The sequence below is a fragment of the Mustelus asterias genome, unplaced genomic scaffold (genome assembly GCF_964213995.1).
Source record: "Mustelus asterias unplaced genomic scaffold, sMusAst1.hap1.1 HAP1_SCAFFOLD_2789, whole genome shotgun sequence".
Classification (NCBI taxonomy): Eukaryota; Metazoa; Chordata; class Chondrichthyes; order Carcharhiniformes; family Triakidae; genus Mustelus; species Mustelus asterias.
The window spans coordinates 14649-36502 of NW_027592734.1; the positions used below are offsets into that span (position 1 = coordinate 14649).

Here is a 21854-nt window from a genome sequence, read left to right on the forward strand (position 1 = left end):
GGTTCTGCCGTTTATTGTATCGCTCCCCCCTACGTTAGTTCTACCAAAATGCATCACTTCGCATTGATCTGGATTGAACTCCATCTGCCATTTCTTTGCCCAAATTTCCAGCCTATCGAGATCCTTCTGTAGCCTCTGACAATGTTCCTCACGTTTACCAACATTGTACTCCATCTGCCAAACCCTCGCCCACTTAGACTATCGATATCCCTTTGCAGACTTTCAGAGTCCTCTGCACACTTTGCTCTGCCACTCATCTTAGAATCGTAGAAACCCTACAGCACAGAAAGAGGCCATTTGGCCCATCGAGTCTGCACCGACCACAATCCCACCCAGGCCCTACCCCCATATCCCTACACATTTTACCCACTAATCCCTCTAACCTACGCATCTCAGGACACGAAGGGGCAATTTTTTAAGCATGGCCAACCAACCTAACCCGCACATCTTTGGACTGTGGGAGGAAACCGGAGCACCAGGAGGAAACCCACGCAGACACGAGGAGAATGTGCAAACTTCGCACAGACGGCGAACCGAGCCGGGAATCGAACCCGGGTCCCTGGAGCTGTGAAGCAGCAGTGCTAACCCACTGTGCTACCGTGCCGCCCTTATCTTAGTGTCATCTGCGAATTTTGACACACGAAACTTGGTTCCCCAACTCCAAATCATCGATGTAAATCGTAAACAATTGCGGTCCCAACACTGATCCCTGAGGCACACCACTAGTCACTGATCGCCAACCAGAAAAACACCCATTTATCCCCACTCTTTGCTTTCTGTTAGTAAGGAGGGAGAGAGGGAGGGGGAGAGAGAGAGGCAGGTCACCAAAAAGAAGGAGACAACCATAAAACGTCACGTCATAATATTTATTCAAATCATATCTCATGAACCCAGTCCGTTATTAACGCAGGTGGGATTGGAGGGGAGGGAAGGGGGCGACGGGAAGGGAAGGGGAGGGGAGCGGGGTGTGGTGAGTCTGGGACAAGGCTTGTGGGAGGACGGTGGGGCGGTCGTGGTTGGCGGGTGGTTATGCATGGAGCCTGTCACGCATCAGATCGGCGGTGGGTTGTTCGGGGAGGGTGGGGAAAGTGTCTCTCGGAAAGCGTCTCTTCGAGGGAGGGCTCTCCACCCCCTTCCCTCCCTGGCTACCCCTCGCCGCCCCCACTCTCCCCTCCCCCAGACAAGTTCCTTTTGCGTGTGACAAGTACGTGACAGTTGGGGAAGGAAGGCGGTGGGGGTTGTTGGGGGGGGGGGGGGGGGGAGGAGGGTGCGATCTTTCACTAAGAAAATATACACCGGGGCAGTTTCCCTTTAACGGGTCGGGACCAGGTTTAACAAACAGTTGAACATGCAGTAAGGCGACCCTCTCCACCCCTCCCTCCCACCGGATGCGTGCCCTCAAACAGCCGTCTAAGAGTCATCGCACATGTTACACAGGACGTTACATTCTTGCCATCTCGATTCCATTTTTCCTTTGCAATGTTAATTTTTAAAAATTATTTATATATAAATATTTATTTATATATGGATTCCTCTTCACCAAGTTTCCTTCTTACTTGTGGTCTTTTGCTGTGTGAGAGAGACGAAAGGGACAGACAAAGAGAGAGAGAGCAGAGTGAGATACGAAGATAGTGGACTGTCCTCCTGGGAGATCGGGACAGCGCAACAACCCCCACGGGCGCCAACGAGGGTTACCGTCCCCTACGAGAGAGGGGCTAACCATCACCCGTTGACGTTCAAAGGCGTTACCATCACTAAATTCCCCCAACCTCTGCCCCCACAACGATCAACCTCCTGGGGACGACCACTGACCAGAACCCAGGCGCATAAACATTACACATTGCAGAAGTCCATATATTCCGCATCCGCCGCAACATTCAAGCTCTGCCTCAAAAGGGGGAGTTACCTGCACACCCATAGAACATAGAACAGTACAGCACAGAACAGGCCCTTCGGCCCACGATGTTGTGCCGAGCTTTGTCTGAAACCAAGATCAAGCTATCCCACTCCCTATCATCCTGGTGTGCTCCATGTGCCTATCCAATAACCGCTTAAATGCTCCTAAAGTGTCTGACTCCACTATCACTGCAGGCAGTCCATTCCACACCCCAACCACTCTCTGCGTAAAGAACCTACCTCTGATATCCTTCCTATATCTCCCACCACGAACCCTATAGTTATGCCCCCTTGTAATAGCTCCATCCACCCGATCTCTATAACTCCAGCTCCCAACACCTCTCCCTATGCCTGCAACCTCCTCCAGTCCCCTACACCCCCTCCCTATCTCTGTAACCCCCTCCAGCCCCCTACACCCCCTCCCTATCTCTGTAACCTCCTCCAGTCCCCTACACCCCCTCCCTATCTCTGTAACCCCCTCCAGCCCCCTACACCCCCTCCCTATCTCTGTAACCTCCTCCAGTCCCCGACACCCCTCCCTATCTCTACAACCTCCTCCAGTCCCCTACACCCCTCCCTATCTCTGCAACCTCCTCCAGCCCCCTACACCCCCTCCCTATCTCTGTAACCTCCTCCAGCCCCCTACACCCCCTCCCTATCTCTGTAACCTCCTCCAGTCCCCTACACCCCCTCCCTATCTCTGTAACCTCCTCCAATCCCCCTACACCCCCTCCCTATCTCTGTACCCTCCTCCAGCCCCCTAACACCCCTCCCTATCTCTGTAACCTCCTCCAGCCCCCTACACCCCCTCCCTATCTCTGCAACCTCCTCCAGCCCCCTACACCCCCTCCCTATCTCTGTAACCCCCTCCAGCCGCCTACACCCCCTCCCTATCTCTGTACCCTCCTCCAGCCCCCTACACCCCCACCCTATCTCTGTAACCTCCTCCAGCCCCCTAACACCCCTCCCTATCTCTGTAACCTCCTCCAGCCCCCTACACCCCCTCCCTATCTCTGTAACCCCCTCCAGCTCCCTACACCCTCTCCCTACCTCTGCAACCTCCTCCAGCCCCCTACACCCCCTCCCTATCTCTGCAACCTCCTCATGCCCCCTACACCCCTCCCTATCTCTGTAACCTCCTCCACCCCCCTACACCCCTCCCTATCTCTGTAACCTCCTCCAGCCCCCTACACCCCCTCCCTATCTCTGCAACCTCCTCATGCCCCCTACACCCCTCCCTATCTCTGTAACCTCCTCCACCCCCCTACACCCCTCCCTATCTCTGTAACCTCCTCCAGCCCCCTACACCCCCTCCCTATCTCTGTAACCCCCTCCAGCCCCCTACACCCCCTCCCTATCTCTGTAACCTCCTCCAGCCCCTACACCCCCTCCCTATCTCTGTAACCTCCTCCAGCCCCTACACCCCCTCCCTATCTCTGTAACCCCCTCCAGCCCCCTACACCCCTCCCTATCTCTGTAACCTCCTCCAGCCCCCTTCACCCCCTCCCTATCTCTGTCACCTCCTCCAGCCCCTACACCCCCTCCCTATCTCTGTAACCTCCTCCAGCCCCTACACCCCCTCCCTATCTCTGTAACCTCCTCCAGCCCCCTACACCCCCTCCCTATCTGTGTAACCCCCTCCAGCCCCCTACACCCCCTCCCTATCTCTGTAACCTCCTCCAGCCCCCTACACCCTCTCCCTATCTCTGTAACCTCCTCCAGCCCCCTACACCCCCTCCCTATCTCTGTAACCTCCTCTAACCCCCCACACCCCTCCCTATCTCTGCCACCTCCTCCAGCCCCCTACACCCCCTCCCTATCTCTGTAACCTCCTCCAGCCCCCTACACCCCCTCCCTATCTCTGTAACCTCCTCCAGCCCCCTACACCCCCTCCCTATCTCTGTAACCTCCTCCAGCCCCCCTACACCCCCTCCCTATCTCTGCCACCTCCTCCAGCCCCCTACACCCCCTCCCTATCTCTGTAACCTCCTCCAGCCCCCTACACCCCCTCCCTATCTCTGTAACCTCCTCCAAGTGCCTTCTGCTGTTCAATCACTCCACCTCTGCCTTGAGCAAGGTGGAGTGAATGAGGTCAAAGACACTTGGTGTCTTTATATGCCCTGTTTGTGAACAGAATTCCCACTCACCTGACGAAGGAGCAGCGCTCCGAAAGCTTGTGTGGCTTTTGCTACCCAATAAACCTGTTGGACTTTAACCTGGTGTTGTTAGACTTCTTACTGTATTTACCCCAGTCCAACGCCGACATCTCCACATCTTGAACAAGGCTCCCATGAGCCACTCTGTTGGCGCCCTCCTCTCTAACGTTCGCCCCTTAGCAGGGTTGAAGGTTAAAGTTTAAACGGGTCATTTACCTTCAAGATAGTTGCGGGCAAAGAACTTAAGGACTTCATCTATGAGGATGACGGGGAAGGAGATTTCCAGTACAATCAGCCACTGTGTGAAGGTCAGGTGAGTCAACTTGAAGATCAGCTGAGGGAGGGAGAGAGAGATGGAGAATGAGTGAGAGGCAGAGAGAGAGAGGCAGAGAGAGAGAGAGAGAGAGGCAGAGAGAGAGAGAGAGTGACAGAGAGAAAGACACACACACAGAGACAGAGAGAGAGAGAGGCAGAGAGTGAGAGAGGGAGAGACACAGGGAGAGAGACAGAGAGAGAGAGAGTGACAGAGAGAAAGACACACACACACAGAGAGAGAGACAGGCAGAGAGAGAGAGAGAGAGAGACAGGGAGAGAGAGAGAGTGACAGAGAGAAAGACACAGAGAGAGAGAGAGAGACGAGAGAAGAGAGAGAGGGAGAGAGAGAGAGAGGGAGAGAGAGAGAGGGCAGAGAGAGAGAGAGGCAGAGAGAGAGTGGCAGAGAGAGAGAGTGGCAGAGAGAGGCAGAGAGAGAGACAGAGAGAGAGAGAGGCAGAGAGAGAGAGAGACAGAGAGAGAGAGAGGCAGAGAGAGAGAGAGGCAGAGAGAGAGAGAGAGGCAGAGAGAGAGGCAGAGAGAGAGAGAGGCAGAGAGAGAGAGAGACAGAGAGAGAGAGAGGCAGAGAGAGAGAGAGGCAGAGAGAGAGAGAGGCAGAGAGAGAGAGAGGCAGAGAGAGAGAGAGGCAGAGAGAGAGAGAGGCAGAGAGAGAGAGAGGCAGAGAGAGAGAGAGGCAGAGAGAGAGAGAGGCAGAGAGAGAGAGAGGCAGAGAGAGAGACAGAGAGAGAGACACAGAGAGATAGAGAGAGACAGACAGGGAGAGAGAGAGACAGGGACAGGGAGAGAGAGAGACAGGGACAGGGAGAGAGAGAGACAGGGACAGGGAGAGAGAGAGGCAGAGACAGAGAGAGAGACAGGGAGAGAGAGAGACAGGGACAGAGAGAGAGAGAGAGAGACAGGGAGAGAGAGAGACAGGGAGAGAGAGAGACAGGGAGAGAGAGAGACAGGGACAGAGAGGGAGAGAGACAGAGAGAGAGAGACAGAGAGAGAGGCAGAGGGAGAGAGAGAGAGAGAGACAGAGAGAAAGACACACACAGAGAGAGAGAGAGAGACAGGCAGAGAGAGAGAGAGAGAGGCAGAGAGAGACAGAGAGAGAGGCAGAGAGAGAGAGACACGGAGAGAGAGAGAGAGACACGGGGAGAGAGAGAGACACGGGGAGAGAGAGAGACACGGGGAGAGAGAGAGACACGGGGAGAGAGAGAGACACGGGGAGAGAGAGAGACACGGGGAGAGAGAGAGACACAGAGAGAGAGAGAAACAGGGAGAGAGAGACAGAGAGAGAGAGACAGAGAGAGACAAAGCGAGAGACAGAGAGAGAGAGAAACAGGGAGAGAAGGAGACAGATAGAGAGAGTGAAGCATTACAATCTCTTCTTTCCTATTTTCAGCAGCTCATCCCAAACCCCACTGCGGGAAAATCTGGGAATCCTGCGGAGAGTAACTCACCTCCTGACTCCCCCCCTCCCCCCGCGCCCAAAGTCTGTCCCACCATCTCCAAGGACACAAGCCAGGAGTGCGATGGAATAACTCTCCACTCGCCTGGGATGAGTGCGGCTCCCAACGACACTGGAGAAGTTTGCAGATGATGCAAAGCGAGGTAGAGGGACAGGTAGTATTGAGGAAGCGGGGGGGGGGGCTGCAGAAGGACTTGGACAGGTTCGGAGAGTGGGATAAGCAGTGGCAGATGGAACACAATGTGGGAAAGTGTGAGGTTCGGCACTTTGGAAGGAGGAATGGAGGAGAGACTATTCTCTAAATGGGGAAATGCTTCGGAAATCAGAATCACAAAGAGACTTGGGAGTCATTGTTCAAGATTCTCTTGAGGTTAACGTGCCGGTTCGGTCGGCAGTTAGGAAGGGAAACGCAATGTTAGCCTTCTTGTCGAGAGGGCTAGAATACAAGAGCAGGGATGGACTTCTGAGGCTGTATAAGGTTCTGGTCAGACCCCATTGGGAGCAGTTTTGGGCCCCGTATCTAAGGAAGGATGTGCTGGGCCTTGGAAAGGGTCCAGAGGAGGTTCACAAGAATGATCCCTGGAATGAAGAGCTTGTCGCATGAGGAACGGGTTGAGGACTCTCATTGGCTATGAGGAGAGGTTGGAGAAACTTGGTTTGTTCTCACTGGAGGTTGAGGGGGAGACCTGATAGAAGTCTACAAGATTATGAGGGGCAGAGTGGATAGTCAGAAGCTTTTTCCCCCAGGGTGGAAGAGTCAGTTACTAAGGGGGGCACAGGTTGAAGGTGCGAGGGGCAAGGTTTAAAGGAGATTTGCGGAAGGATCTATTGGCCTTGGAGGGAGTGCAGAGAAGGTTCACCAGGTTGATACCGGAGATGAGGGGTGTTGATTATGAGGAGAGACTGAGCAGATTGGGTTTGTACTCGTTGGAGTTTAGAAGGATGAGGGGTGATCTTATAGAGACTTATAAGATAATGAAGGGGCTGGATAGGGTGGAGGTGGAGAGATTCTTTCCACTTAGAAGGGAAACCAGAACTAGAGGGCACAGCCTCAAAATAAGGGGGGGCCGGTTCAGAACAGAGTTGAGGGGGAACTTCTTCTCTCAGAGGGTGGTGAATCTCTGGAATTCTCTGCCCATTGAAGTGGTGGAGGCTTCCTCGTTGAGTATGTTTAAATCACGGGTAGATAGTTTTCTGATCGATAAGGGAATTAGGGGTTATGGGGAGCAGGCGGGTAAGTGGCACTGATTCGCTTCAGATCAGCCATGATCTTGTTGAATGGCGGGGCAGGCTCGAGGGGCCAGATGGCCTACTCCTGCTCCTATTTCTTATGTTCTTCTGAGATGTACGAGGCAAGATTTTTACACAGAGGGTGTTGGGTGTCTGGAACTCGCTGCCGGGGGAGGAGGGAGTGGAAGCGGATACGGTCGTGAGTTTTAGGGGGTGTCTGGACAAATACATGAATAGGATGGGAATAGGGGGATACGGTCCCCGGAAGGGTAGGGGGTTTTAGTTCACTCGGGGGCAGCATGGTCGGTGCAGGAGGGGCCGAAGGGCCTGTTCCTGTGCTGGAATTTTCTTTGTCCTTTGAAACAGTTGTCTCCGAGGCCAGGCTACGGGGTTGCCTTGGTAACAGGCTCAGGGCATCCGAACGTTTCTGAATTGTGCGCAATCGATTTGAAGCGTGCGCTCAGCTACCAAGAACCTGTCAGATTTGAATTCGACGGTGTTGAAATAAAAACCAGTACAATTCGATTGTCGGAAAGTTGAAAGGTCATCACAGGTATAAAAGAGAGTGCAAGGGGGGGGGGGGGCGGAAACAGGAGTGTGCTACTTCCACCTCTCAAGTTGAGAGGGAGAGTGCAGCTCTCCATCCTGCCAGCTTTGTGTATGCCTTAAGACAACGCACCATCTAACCAGCGAAAGGGACAAAATCAAAAGGAACTCACAGATAGAGGAATCAACCGAGAAACTCCAGAAGGTTCCGAAAGACACAAAACGTGGCTGTATATTCTTTGAGAGTGACTAAATTCTAATTTTGGTTTGGGCAATGAATGATCCTTGTGCTTATTTGAACAGCATTCCAGTCGAATCTTGTTTTAACAGATTATGAGGCGAGGTATTCCTCTTTATAGAACATAGAACACTACTGAACAGTACAGGCCCTTCGGCCCACGATGTTGTGCCGAACCTTTTCCAAAACCAAGATCAAGCTATCCCACTCCCTACCATTCTAGTGTGCTCCATGTGCCTATCCAAAAACCGCTTGAAAGTTCCTAAAGTGTCCGACTCCACTATCACAGCAGGGGGGGGGGGATTCGGAGTTACTTTAAGGGGCCAACCTCCGCGATTTAACAATCGAAAGAGAGAGAGATCAAAGGAACAGAATAGATGGTCTTTCGGAATTGTTGAACAGTGAAGGGTTGTTTTACCGGGGCTCAGGAGCGTGCAGTGGAGGGGAAAAAAGTGTGGGGTCAGTGCCTGAACAACAGGAGCGAGTTCATTCAGAGTTTAATCGTTGTGTGGTCAGTGAGAGTGCAATTGCCGCGTGGTCACTCAGAGTCTAATCGTCGCGAGGTCGCTCAAAGTTCAATTGCAATGGGTCGGATGCCCAATACCTGGTGAATATCCAGCAGGGCCCCGGAGGGGGAGGGAGGGGGGACAAGGTGCGGGGGGGGGGGGGGGAGGGGAAAACAGCTCTCCGTTCGGCCCTGCTCATTCTGGGGCAGAGCAAGCGCGAGAGTTGCGCCCGGCTTGGCACCGATCGGGCCCGACAATGCTTACCGGCATTGGGTCAACGTAGAGGATGAAGAAATGGAGAGACATGGAGAGACAGATGGCACCCAGCAGCCACCCATTCAGCCATGGCGGCATCCTGAGGAGGGACTGGTTCTCTGACAAGCTGCAAAGAAACACAAACAGAGAGTGAGCGGTGTTGCGAGGTTGGGTAGAGTGATTGTAGATTGGTGTTTGTAGAATTGTAAGATGCTCCGGGGGTGGGGGTGGGGAAAGCATTGTGGGGTTCCTTTTAAAAGGCGGTGCTGTACTTCGAGCATTAGAAAAATGAAAGTACACAGAGAACCCAAACTGAAACATTTATATAGAACGGCAGCAGGTTTTTGACAAAAGGTTTTCAAATTCAGCCAGTCAGTTTGAATCAGGCACTTATGCAGTGGTTAGCACTGCTGCCTCTCAGCTCCAGGGACCCGGGTTCGATTCCCGGCCTTGGGTCACTGTCTGTGCGGAGTCTGCACATTCCCCCCGTGTCTGCGTGGGTTTCCTCCGGGTGCTCCGGTTTCCTCCCACAGTCCGAAAGACGTGCAGGTTAGGTGGATTGGCCAGGTTAAATTGTCCCATAGTGTCCAAAGATGTGTAGGTTAGATGGATTGGCCATGCTAAATTGTCCCATAGTGTCCAAAGATGTGTAGGTTAGGTGGATTGGCCATGCTAAATTGCCTCTTCGTGTCCAAAGATGTGTAGGTTGGGTGGATTGGCCATGCTAAATTGTCCCTTCGTGTCCAAAGATGTGTAGGTTAGGTGGATTGGCCATGCTAAATTGCCCCTTAGTGTCCAAAGATGTGCATCTTTGGACACTAAGGGACAATTTAGCACGGCCAATCCACCTAACCCGCACATCTTTGGACACTAAGGGGCAATTTAGCATGGCCAATCCACCTAACCTACACATCTTTGGACACTAAGGGACAATTTAGCATGGCCAATCCACCTAACCTACACATCTTTGGACACGAAGGGGCAATTTAGCATGGCCAATCCATCTAACCTACAGATCTTTGGACACGAAGGGGCAATTTAGCATGGCCAATCCATAGCCAGCCCCACCAATCAAAGGGGTTGTCCTGAGCAACGGATTCCCGGGAGAGGTTCCACCTCTCGCTCTGGGAGACGGATCTCGCTCCGTCCCAAGGCTAAGGCCGCCATTCCCGGGAGGATTTCCCAGCGAGGGCTGTCTCCGACGAGGAACCTTCTTCTTGTGTTCATGAAGTCACATGATCCAAATCTATATCTTTATATTGTCTCTACTTACACTAAGACGCACCAGCTCCCAAACAGTATGTCCGTCTGTCTCGATCCTCCTACGACCCTCGTTAATGTAAAAACAGCGCATAAAGACATAAGAACTAGGAGCAGGAGTAGGCCATCTGGCCCCTCGAGCCTGCTCCGCCTTTCAATAAGATCACGGCTGATCTTTTCGTGGACTCAAAGAACAGTACAGCACAGGAAACAGGCCCTTCGGCCCTCCAAGCCTGTGCCGCTCCTTGGTCCAACTAGACCAATCGTTTGTATCCCTCCATTCCCAGGCTGCTCATGTGACTATCCGGGTAAGTCTTAAACGATGCCAGCGTGCCTGCCTCCACCACCCTACTTGGCAGCGCATTCCAGGCCCCCACCACCCTCTGTGTAAAAAACGTCCCTCTGATATCTGAGTTATACTTCGCCCCTCTCACCTTGAGCCCGTGACCCCCTCGTGATCGTCACCTCCGACCTGGGAAAAAGCTTCCCACCGTTCACCCTATCTATCCCCTTCATAATCTTGTACACCTCTATTAGATCTCCCCTCATTCTCCGTCTTTCCAGGGAGAACAACCCCAGTTTACCCAATCTCTCCTCAGAGCTAAGACCCTCCATACCAGGCAACATCCTGGTAAACCTTCCCTGCACTCTCTCTAACACCTCCACGTCCTTCTGGTAGTGCGGCGACCAGAACTGGACGCAGTACTCCAAATGTGGCCTAACCAGCGTTCTATACAGCTGCATCATCAGACTCCAGCTTTTATACTCTATGCCCCGTCCTATAAAGGCAAGACGACACAAAGATAAGTGGAAAAGTGAATCGTGTGGAGGACGGAGAAGATCTGCAGAGAGATTTGGACAGGCTGAGTGAGTGGGCGAGGATATGGCAAATGGAGTATAACGTTGATAAATGCGAGGTTATACACTTTGGAGGAAATAATAACAAATGGCATTACTATCTCAATGGAAACAAATTAAAACATGCTACCGTGCAAAGGGACCTGGGGGTCCTTGTGCATGAGACGCAAAAGCCCAGTCTGCAGGTACAACAGGTGATCAAGAAGGCAAATGGGATGTTGGCCTATATCGCGAGGGGGATAGAATATAAAAGCAGAGATGTCTTGATGCACCTGTACAGGGCATTGGTGAGGCCGCAGCTGGAATACTGTGTGCAGTATTGGTCCCCTTATATGAGGAAGGATATATTGGCATTGGAGGGAGTGCAGAGAAGGTTCACCAGGTTGATACCGGAGATGAGGGGTTTGGATTATGAGGAGAGGCTGAGGAGATTGGGTTTGTACTCGTTGGAGTTTAGAAGGATGAGGGGGGATCTTATGGAGACTTATAAGATAATGCGGGAGCTGGATAGGGTGGAGGCGGAGAGATTCTTTCCACTTAGTAAGGAAGTTAAAACTAGAGGACACAGCCTCAAAATAAAGGGGGGTCGGTTTAAGACAGAGTTGAGGAGGAACTTCTTCTCCCAGAGGGTGGTGAATCTCTGGAACTCTCTGCCCACTGAGGTGGTGGAGGCTACCTCGCTGAATATGTTTAAAGCGCGGATGGATGGATTCCTGATCGGTAAGGGAATTAAGGGTTATGGGGATCAGGCGGGTAAGTGGTACTGATCCACGTCAGATCAGCCATGATCTTATTGAATGGCGGGGCAGGCTCGAGGGGCTAGATGGCCTACTCCTGCTCCTATTTCTTATGTTCTTATACCATATGCACTCAGCTCCACTTACCCGCCCGCTCACCTTAATTCCTTCACCGTTCCAAACTCTATCTATCCTTGCCTTAAAAACATTCAATGAGGGAGCCTCAACTGGGCAGGGAATTGCACAGATTCACAACCCTCTGTGTGAAGAAGTTCCTCCTCAACTCAGTCCTAAATCTGCTCCCCCTTATTTTGAGGCCATGCCCCCGAGTTCTAGTTTCACCCGCCTGTGGAAACAACTTCCCTGCTTCTATCTTATCTATTCCCTTCATCATCTTGTATGTTTCGATAAGATCTCCCCTCATTCTTCTGAATTCCAATGAGTATAGCCCCAGTCTACTCGGTCTCTGCTCATGAGCCAACCCTCTCAACTCCGGAACCAACCGAGTGGATCTCCTCCGCGCCCCCTCCAGTGCCAGTATATCCTTCCTGCCACATGAACGCCCACTCACAATCCCCCACTTCTGGGCTGCGAACAGGAGATGGAAGGGCCACGCGGTTCAGAGGCACCAACTTGGAAAGGGGCTGAATTTCCAACCCATCGGCACTGAGGGGGCCGCTTTTCCACGGTGGCGGGAAGATTAATAACGGCCTTTTCCAATTCCCCCCCCCCGGTCGTCTTGTGGAACTGGAATGCTCGGCGGGTGTTGCCATTGACGCTGTGTCGCTCTGCTCTGGGCGGAGAGACGGCCGGGGTCAGGGTTGAGTGTCGGCTGGTGGCGACGGCGTCCTCACCTGTTCAGGGCGTTGCTCATCTCGATCGTGACCAACACGGACAAGGCCATGGTCATCGGTTCCGCGGACTCAAAGATACTGCACTCGATGCCCTCGTAATCGGGGTTCTCGTCCGTACACTGCATGAAGTGGGACTGGGGAGGAGTAGGGGTGGGTGTGGAGGAGAGAGAGAGAGAGAGAAGCAAAGTAACTCAATCACCTCGGCGCCAGGTCAGTGGGCCAGACCACGCTAAGTACGGTCGCAGAGGCAGGGGGGCTACGGCAAGCAGCGCCCCCCCTCAGCACCGACCCATTCAACTGTACAAGGCATCGGTGAGGTCGGGCCTGGAGTATTCTGCACATGTTGCGTCCCCCCCCGGTATTGAAGGGAAGATGCCGTGGCCTTGGAGGGAGTTCAGAGGAGGTTCACTGGATTGATTCCAGAGATGAGGAGTTTGTCATCATAGAATCGACAGGGCAGAAGGAGGCCATTCGGCCCATCGAGCCTGCACCGGCCACAATCCCACACAGGCCCCAGCGCTATAACTCCACATATTTACCCCAGCTGGTCCCCCTGACAAGAAGGGGCAATTTAGCATGGCCAATCCACCTAACCTGCACATCTTTGGACACTGAGGGACAATTTAGCATGGCCAATCCACCCTAACCTGCACATCTTTGGACACTAAGGGACAATTTAGCATGGCCAATCCACCCTAACCTACACATCTTTGGACACTAAGGGACAATTTAGCATGGCCAATCCACGTAACCTACACATCATTGGACACTAAGGGACAATTTAGCATGGCCAATCCCCCTAACCTACACATCTTTGGACACTAAGGGACAATTTAGCATGGCCAATCCACCTAACCTGCACATCTTTGGACACTAAGGGACAATTTAGCATGGCCAATCCATCTAACCTACACATCTTTGGACACTAAGGGACAATTTAGCATGGTCAATCCATCTAACCTACACATCTTTGGACACTAAGGGACAATTTAGCATGGCCAATCCCCCTAACCTGCACATCTTTGGACACTAAGGGGCAATTTAGCATGGCCAATCCACCTAACCTACACATTTTGGACACTAAGGGACAATTTAGCATGGCCAATCCACCCTAACCTACACATCTTTGGACACTAAGGGACAATTTAGCATGGCCAATCCACCTAACTCGCACATCTTTGGACACTAAGGGCAGTTTAGCATGGCCAATCCACCTAACCTGCACATCTTTGGACACTAAGGGACAATTTAGCATGGCCAATCCACCTAACCTGCACATCTTTGGACACTAAGGGCAGTTTAGCATGGCCAATCCACCTAACCTGCACATCTTTGGATACTAAGGATAATTCAGCATGGCCAATCCACCTAACCTACACAACTTTGGACACTAAGGGACAATTTAACATGGCCAATCCCCCTAACCTGCACATCTTTGGACACTAAGGGACAATTTAGCATGGCCAATCCACCTAACTTACACATCTTTGGATACTAAGGGGCAATTTAGCATGGCCAATCCCCTTAACCTACACATCTTTGGACACTAAGGGACAATTTAGCATGGCCAATCCACCCAACCTACACAACTTTGGACGCTAAGGGGCAATTTAGCATGGCCAATCCCCCTAACTCGCACATCTTTGGACACTAAGGGACAATTTAGCATGGCCAATCCACCGAACCTACACATCTTTGGACACTAAGGGACAATTTAGCATAGCCAATCCATCTGGGAGGGGGAACCGAGGGGATACGGGGAGAGTGCGGGGGGGGGGGAGGGAGGGGGAATCGAGGGCTACGGGGAGAGTGCGGGGGAGGAAGGGGGAATCGAAGGGATACGGGGAGAGTGCGGGGGGGAGGGAGGGGGAATCGAGGGGATACGGGGAGAGTGCGGGGGGAGGGAGGGGGAATCGAGGGGATAAGGGGAGAATGCGGGGGGAGGGAGGGGGAATCGAGGGAATACGGGGACAGTGCGGGGGGGAAAGGGAATCGAGGGGATACGGGGAGAGTGCGGGGGGGAGGGAGGGGGAATCGAGGGGATACGGGGAGAGTGCGGGGGGAGGGAGGGGGAATCGAGGGGATACGGGGAGACAGCGGGGGGGAGGGAGGGGGAATCGAGGGGATACGGGGAGAGTGCGGGGGGGGAGGGAGGGGGAATCGAGGGGATACGGGGGGATGGAGGGGGAATCGAGGGGATACGGGGAGAGTGTGGGGGGAGGGAGGTGGAAACGAGGGGATACGGGGAGAGTGCGGGGGGAGGGAGGGGGAACCGAGGGGATACGGGGAGAGTGCGGGGGTGGGGGGGAGGGAGGGGGAATCGAGGGGATACGGGGAGAGTGCGGGGGGAGGGAGGGGGAACCGAGGGGATACGGGAAGAGTGCAGGGGGGGAGGGAGGGGGAATTGAGGGGATACGGGGAGAGTGCGGGGGGAGGGAGGGGGAACCGAGGGGATACGGGGAGAGTGCAGGGGGGAGGGAGGGGGAATCGAGGGGATACGGGGAGAGTGCGGGGGGAGGGAGGGGGAACCGAGGGGATACACGGGGAGAGTGCAGGGGGGAGGGAAGGGAATCGAGGGGATACGGGGAGAGTGCGGGGGGGGAGGGAGGGGGAATCGAGGGGATACGGGGAGAGTGCGGGGGGAGGGAGGGTGAATCGAGGGGATACGGGGAGAGTGCGGGGGGAGGGAGGGGGAATCGAGGGGATACGGGGAGAGTGCGGGGGGGAGGGAGGGGGAACCGAGGGGATACGGGGAGAGTGCGGGGGGGAGGGAGGGGGAATTGAGGGGGTACGGGGAGAGTGCGGGGGGAGGGAGGGGGAACCGAGGGGATACTGGGAGAGTGCGGGGGGAGGGGGAATCGAGGGGATACGGGGAGCGTGCGGGGGGGAGGGAGGGGGAATCGAGGGGATACTGGGAGAGTGCGGGGGGAGGGAGGGGGAATCGAGGGGATACTGGGAGAGTGCGGGGGGAGAGACGGCAGAGCTGAGGGAGAAGATCAGCCACGGGCTCGACTGAGGGGCAGAATCAGTCTCGATGGACTGAATGGCCTCACCCTCCCCTTTTTAATTCGAATTAAGTGTGGTGTTGAGTTGGGGAGAAGCATGGGGGACATTCCATCGCGCTCCGGGAAGACCCGGGCTGAGGAATTGTGGTGTTGATACCAGTCTGAGAGCGATGGCAGTGGAAGGAGGGTGGTGCCATGTTGGCCGGATGTTGGAACTACACCGTGACAGGAAAAGGTTGACATTGGGATTTACCAAGGGAGAGGAAGTGGCTCGAAGGGGCAGATTAATGCTGTTTCACCTTGGGGCAAGACAGGGGACGAAAGGAGAAGGGAGGGGAAGGCTACAGGGAGCCAGGCGAGGAACATTAGACTTACCAGTTGATGGTAGGTGACGTGAGGGCCATCCTCAGCGTACATGAACCACCAGGCAGCCGCGCCCACAGTCGCACAACCCACATAACCTGCAACAGGAATCACCCAGTGAGACACACACCCCGCACGCTCCTCACCTCACGGTGCAGCGCTCCCTCAGCACCGACCCTCCCACAGTACCGACCCTCCCACAGTGCGGCGCTCCCTCAGCACCGACCCTCCCACAGTGCGGCGCTCCCTCAGCACTGACCCTCCCACAGTGCGGCGCTCCCTCAGCACTGACCCTCCCACAGTGCGGCGCTCCCTCAGCACCGACCCTCCCACAGTGCGGCGCTCCCTCAGCACTGACCCTCCCACAGTGCGGCGCTCCCTCAGCACTGACCCTCCCACAGTGCGGCGCTCCCTCAGCACTGACCCTCCCACAGTGCGGCGCTCCCTCAGCACCGACCCTCCCACAGTGCGGCGCTCCCTCAGCACTGACCCTCCCACAGTGCGGCGCTCCCTCAGCACTGACCCTCCCACAGTGCGGCACTCCCTCAGCACCGACCCTCCCACAGTGCGGCGCTCCCTCAGCACCGACCCTCCCACAGTGCGGCGCTCCCTCAGCACCGACCCTCCCACAGTGCGGCGCTCCCTCAGCACCGACCCTCCCACAGTGCGGCGCTCCCTCAGCACTGACCCTCCCACAATGCGGCGCTCCCTCAGCACTGACCCTCCCACAGTGCGGCGCTCCCTCAGCACTGACCCTCCCACAGTGCGGCTTTCACTCAACACCGACCCTCCCACAGTGCGGCGCTCCCTCAGCACTGACCCTCCCACAGTGCGGCGCTCCCTCAGCACTGACCCTCCCACAGTGCGGCGCTCCCTCAGCACCGACCCTCCCGCAGTGCGGCGCTCCCTCAGCACCGACCCTCCCACAGTGCGGCGCTCCCTCAGCACTGACCCTCCCACAGTGCGGCGCTCCCTCAGCACTGACCCTCCCACAGTGCGGCGCTCCCTCAGCACTGACCCTCCCACAGTGCGGCGCTCCCTCAGCACCGACCCTCCCACAGTGCGGCGCTCCCTCAGCACCGACCCTCCCACAGTGCGGCGCTCCCTCAGCACCGACCCTCCCACAGTGCGGCGCTCCCTCAGCACTGACCCTCCCACACAGTGCCGCGCTCCCTCAGCACTGACCCTCCCACAGTGCGGCGCTCCCTCAGCACCGACCCTCCCACAGTGCGGCGCTCCCTCAGCACTGACCCTCCCACACAGTGCGGCGCTCCCTCAGCACTGACCCTCCCACAGTGCGGCGCTCCCTCAGCACCGATCCTCCCACAGTGCGGCGCTCCCTCAGCACTGACCCTCCCACAGTGCGGCACTCCCTCAGCACCGACCCTCCCACAGTGCGGCGCTCCCTCAGCACCGACCCTCCCACAGTGCGGCGCTCCCTCAGCACCGACCCTCCCACAGTGCGGCGCACCCTCAGCACTGACCCTCCCACAGTGCGGCGCTCCCTCAGCACTGACCCTCCCACAGTGCGGCGCTCCCTCAGCACTGACCCTCCCACAGTGCGGCGCTCCCTCGGCACCGACCCTCCCACAGTGCGGCGCTCCCTCAGCACTGACCCTCACTCACCTCCGATGGCCATGTAACGGAAGAATAGCCAGCCGCTGATGAGGGGCTCCTTGGGGCTGCGGGGAGCGCGGTCCATGATGTCCAGGTCAGGAGGGTTGAAACCCAAGGCCGTGGCTGGCAGTCCATCAGTCACCAAGTTCACCCACAGCAGCTGTACGGGGATCAGTGCCTCGGGCAATCCCAGAGCGGCAGTCAGGAAGATACTGCCCAGTGGAGAGAGGAACGTATCGTCACAGGCAGAACGGAGAGACGGGGAAAGAGCGTAGGAAGGAGAGAGAGGAGAAGAATTTACATTCGCCACCATGATCGCTTCCCCACTAAACCCCGCCAATTTTGCAGATGATACAAAGATATGTACGGGGTGGCACAGTGGGTTCGCGCTGCTGCCTCACAGCGCCAGGGACCCGGGTTCGATTCCCGGCTCGGGTCACTGTCTGTGCGGAGTCTGCACGTTCTCCCCGTGTCTGCGTGGGTTTCCTCCGGGGGCTCCGGTTTCCTCCCACAGTCCGAAAGACGTGCGGGTTAAGTTGATTGGCGATGCAACATTGACCCTGAGTGTCAGGGGGAGTAGCAGGGTAAATGTGTCAGGTTATGGGGATAGGGTGGGATTGTTGGTACCGAATCGATGGGCCAGATGGCCTCCTTCTATCCTGTGTGAATGCTTTCTATGGGGCATCTGTAAAAGTTGGTGAGAGTCGTAGCGGACATGCCGAATTTCCTTAGTCTTGGGAGAAAGTAGAGGCGTTGGCTGTGTAGGTTAGGTGGATTGGCCTTGCTAAATTGTCCCTTAGTGTCCAAAGATGTATAGGTTAGGGTGGATTGGCCATGCTAAATTGCCCCTTAGTGTCCAAAGATGTGCAGGTTAGGGTGGATTGGCCGTGCTAAATTGCCCCTTAGTGTCCAAAGATGTGCAGGTTAGGGTGGATTGGCCGTGCTAAATTGCCCCTTAGTGTCCAAAGATGTGCAGGTTAGGTGGATTGGCCATGCTAAATTGCCCCTTAGTGTCAAAAGATGAGCAGGTTAGGTGGATTGGCCATGCTAAATTGCCCCTTCGTGTCCAAAGATGTGCAGGTTAGGGTGGATTGGCCGTGCTAAATTGCCCCTTAGTGTCCAAAGATGTGTAGGTTAGGTGGATTGGCCATGCTAAATTGCCCCTTAGTGTCCAAAGATGTGCGGGTTAGGTGGATTGGCCATGCTAAATTGCCCCCTAGTGTCCAAAGATGTGTAGGTTAGGGGGATTGGCCATGCTAAATTGCCCCTTAGTGTCCAAAGATGTGCGGGTTAGGTGGATTGGCCATGCTAAATTGTCCCTTAGTGTCCAAAGATGTGCGGGTTAGGTGGATTGACCATGCTAAATTGCCCCTTAGTGTCCAAAGATGTGCGGGTTAGGGGGATTGGCCATACTAAATTGTCTCTTAGTGTCCAAAGATGTGCGGGTTCGGTGGATTGGCCATGCTAAATTGTCCCTTCGTGTCCAAAGATGTGCGGGTTCGGTGGATTGGCCATGCTAAATTGTCCCTTCGTGTCCAAAGATGTCTAGGTTAGGTGGATTGGCCATGCTAAATTGTCCCTTCGTGTCCAAAGATGTGCAGGTTAGGTGGATTGGCCATGCTAAATTGTCCCTTCGTGTCCAAAGATGTGCGGGTTAGGGGGATTGGCCATGCTAAATTGCCCCCTAGTGTCCAAAGATGTGTAGGTTAGGGGGATTGGCCATGCTAAATTGTCCCTTCGTGTCCAAAGATGTCCAAAGATGCTGGAGGAGGTTACAGAGATACGGAGGGGGTGTAGGGGGCTGGAGGAGGTTACAGAGATACGGAGGGGGTGTAGGGGGCTGGAGGGGGTTACAGAGATAGGGAGGGGTTGTAGGGGGCTGGAGGGGGTTACAGAGATAGGGAGGGGGTGTAGGGGGCTGGAGGGGGTTACAGAGATAGGGAGGGGGTGTCGGGGGGCTGGAGGAGGTTACAGAGATAGGGAGGGGGTGTAGGGGCTGGAGGAGGTTACAGAGATAGGGAGGGGGTGTAGGGGGCTGGAGGAGGTTACAGAGATAGGGAGGGGATGTAGGGGGCTGGAGGGGGTTACAGAGATAGGGAGGGGGTGTCGGGGGGCTGGAGGAGGTTACAGAGATAGGGAGGGATGTAGGGGGTTGGAGGAGGTTACAGAGATGGGGAGGGGGTGTAGGGGGCTGGAGGAGGTTACAGAGATAGGGAGGGGGTGTAGGGGGCTGGAGGAGGTTACAGAGATAGGGAGGGGGTGTAGGGTGCTGGAGGAGGTTACAGTGATAGGGAGGGGGTGTAGGGGGCTGGAGGGGTTTACAGAGATAGGGAGGGGGTGTAGGGGGCTGGAGGGGGTTACAGAGATACGGAGGGGGTGTCGGGGCTGGAGGAGGTTACAGAGATAGGGAGGGGGTGTAGGGGGCTGGAGGGGGTTACAGAGATACGGAGGGGGTGTAGGGGCTGGAGGGGGTTACAGAGATAGGGAGGGGGTGTAGGGGGCTGGAGGGGTTTACAGAGATAGGGAGGGGGTGTAGGGGGCTGGAGGGGGTTACAGAGATACGGAGGGGGTGTCGGGGCTGGAGGAGGTTACAGAGATAGGGAGGGGGTGTAGGGGGCTGGAGGGGGTTACAGAGATAGGGAGGGGGTGTAGGGGGCTGGAGGGAGTTACAGAGATAGGGAGGGAGTGTAGGGGGCTGGAGGGGGTTACAGAGATACGGAGGGGGTGTCGGGGCTGGAGGAGGTTACAGAGATAGGGAGGGGGTGTAGGGGGCTGGAGGGGGTTACAGAGATAGGGATGGGGTGTAGGGGGCTGGAGGGGGTTACAGAGATACGGAGGGGGTGTCGGGGCTGGAGGGGGTTACAGAGATACGGAGGGGGTGTCGGGGCTGGAGGAGGTTACAGAGATAGGGAGGGGGTGTAGGGGGCTGGAGGGGGTTACAGAGATAGGGATGGGGTGTAGGGGGCTGGAGGGGGTTACAGAGATAGGGAGGGGGTGTAGGGGGCTGGAGGGGGTTACAGAGATACGGAGGGGGTGTAGGGGGCTGGAGGGGGTTACAGAGATATGGAGGGGGTGTAGGGGGATGGAGGAGGTTACAGAGATAGGGAGGGGGAGTAGGGGGCTGGAGGGGGTTACAGAGATAGGGAGGGGGTGTAGGGGGTTGGAGGAGGTTACAGAGATAGGGAGGGGGTGTAGGGGGCTGGAGGAGGTTACAGAGATAGGGAGGGGGAGTAGGGGCTGGAGGGGGTTACAGAGATAGGGAGGGGGAGTAGGGGCTGGAGGGGGTTACAGAGATAGGGAAGGGGTGTAGGGGGCTGGAGGAGGTTACAGAGATAGGGAGGGGGGTGTAGGGGGCTAGAGGAGGTTACAGAGATAGGGAGGGGGAGTAGGGGCTGGAGGGGGTTACAGAGATAGGGAGGGGGGTGTAGGGGGCTGGAGGAGGTTACAGAGATAGGGAGGGGGTGTAGGGGCTGGAGGAGGTTACTAAGAAAAAGAGGGTTGTAGGGGCTGGAGGAGGTTACAGAGATAGGGAGGGGGTGTAGTGGGCTGGAGGAGGTTACAGAGATAGGGAGGGGGTGTAGGGGGCTGTATAAAATGGAGGTGTGGTCGGGGTCGGGATCCAGTGTGGGTTGGTGGTGAACGCGGGGAGGATCGGTGAAGCGATCCGCTCTGCGAGCTCTGTCCCGGGGTGGCGGCCGGGGGGGGGGGGGGGGGGGTGAGTGAGGTGGGTAGTGGCGGCGGGGGGGGGGGTAGAGGGCGGGGGTGCAGAGTTTACCGAGGGACGTGCGCGGGGGAGGAGTACGGCCAGGGGGGGAGCTGAGTCCGGAAGGCGATGAATGACTCCGGCGAAGCTTTCGGTAGCCGATCAGCCCCGAGGCTGCAGACAACGTCGGGCGTCGACAGCGGGACCTTCGCCGCCCCCTCCCCCCCCTCAAGCCCGGCCCCCGCCCCGTCCCCCCCACCACCACCACCTCGCGCCGCTGGAGTCCGAGCTCACCGCGCACAGCAAGATCCCACTCACCAGACCACCTCGCCCACGTTGGAGGAGATGAGGTAGCGGATGAACTGTTTCATGTTGTTGTAAATGGCTCTGCCCTCCTCCACGGCTGAGACGATGCTGGAGAAGTTGTCATCCGCCAGCACCATCTCCGAGGCGCTCTTGGCGACGGCGGTGCCGGATCCCATGGCGATGCCGATCTCCGCCTTCTTTAGGGCGGGCGCGTCATTCACTCCGTCACCCGTCTGCGATGATGGGGGGGGGGGGGAAGAAGGAAAAGCGTTGACGGCGGTGAGCGAGGGAGGGAAGAGCGTTCCAGCATCAATCCGCACCGTTGACCCCTCTAACTCCCTCCGCGCAAACCTGTCCGATCGTTCCCCACAGAGACCCCACCGCCATCAATCCCCCCTGCCCGCACGGGCAGGCTCAGTCCCAAATCCGGAGAGTAACTCACCTCCTGACTCCGATTGGATAGGTAACTGGCTATCTGATTGAAGTAAGAAGTTTAACAACACCAGGTTAAAGTCCAACGGGTTTAATTGGTAGCAAA

The 21854-nt window shown here is 56.1% G+C and overlaps 1 protein-coding gene across 1 annotated transcript in view; it reads right to left on the bottom strand.

Annotated features, from left to right (window-relative positions):
* Positions 1–852: 852 nt before the first annotated feature.
* Positions 853–21854, bottom strand: part of LOC144490023 (sarcoplasmic/endoplasmic reticulum calcium ATPase 1-like) — a 30859-nt gene continuing 9857 nt past the window's right edge. The window contains exons 3-9 of the mRNA XM_078207851.1: positions 21329–21549; positions 17317–17519; positions 15703–15788; positions 12323–12456; positions 8623–8740; positions 4269–4386; positions 853–1569 (exon numbers count right to left, since the gene is read on the bottom strand). Of these exons, the coding sequence (XP_078063977.1) occupies positions 1553–1569; positions 4269–4386; positions 8623–8740; positions 12323–12456; positions 15703–15788; positions 17317–17519; positions 21329–21549 (897 nt within the window). The 3' untranslated portion in view covers positions 853–1552. The remainder of the gene's footprint in view (positions 1570–4268; positions 4387–8622; positions 8741–12322; positions 12457–15702; positions 15789–17316; positions 17520–21328; positions 21550–21854) is intronic.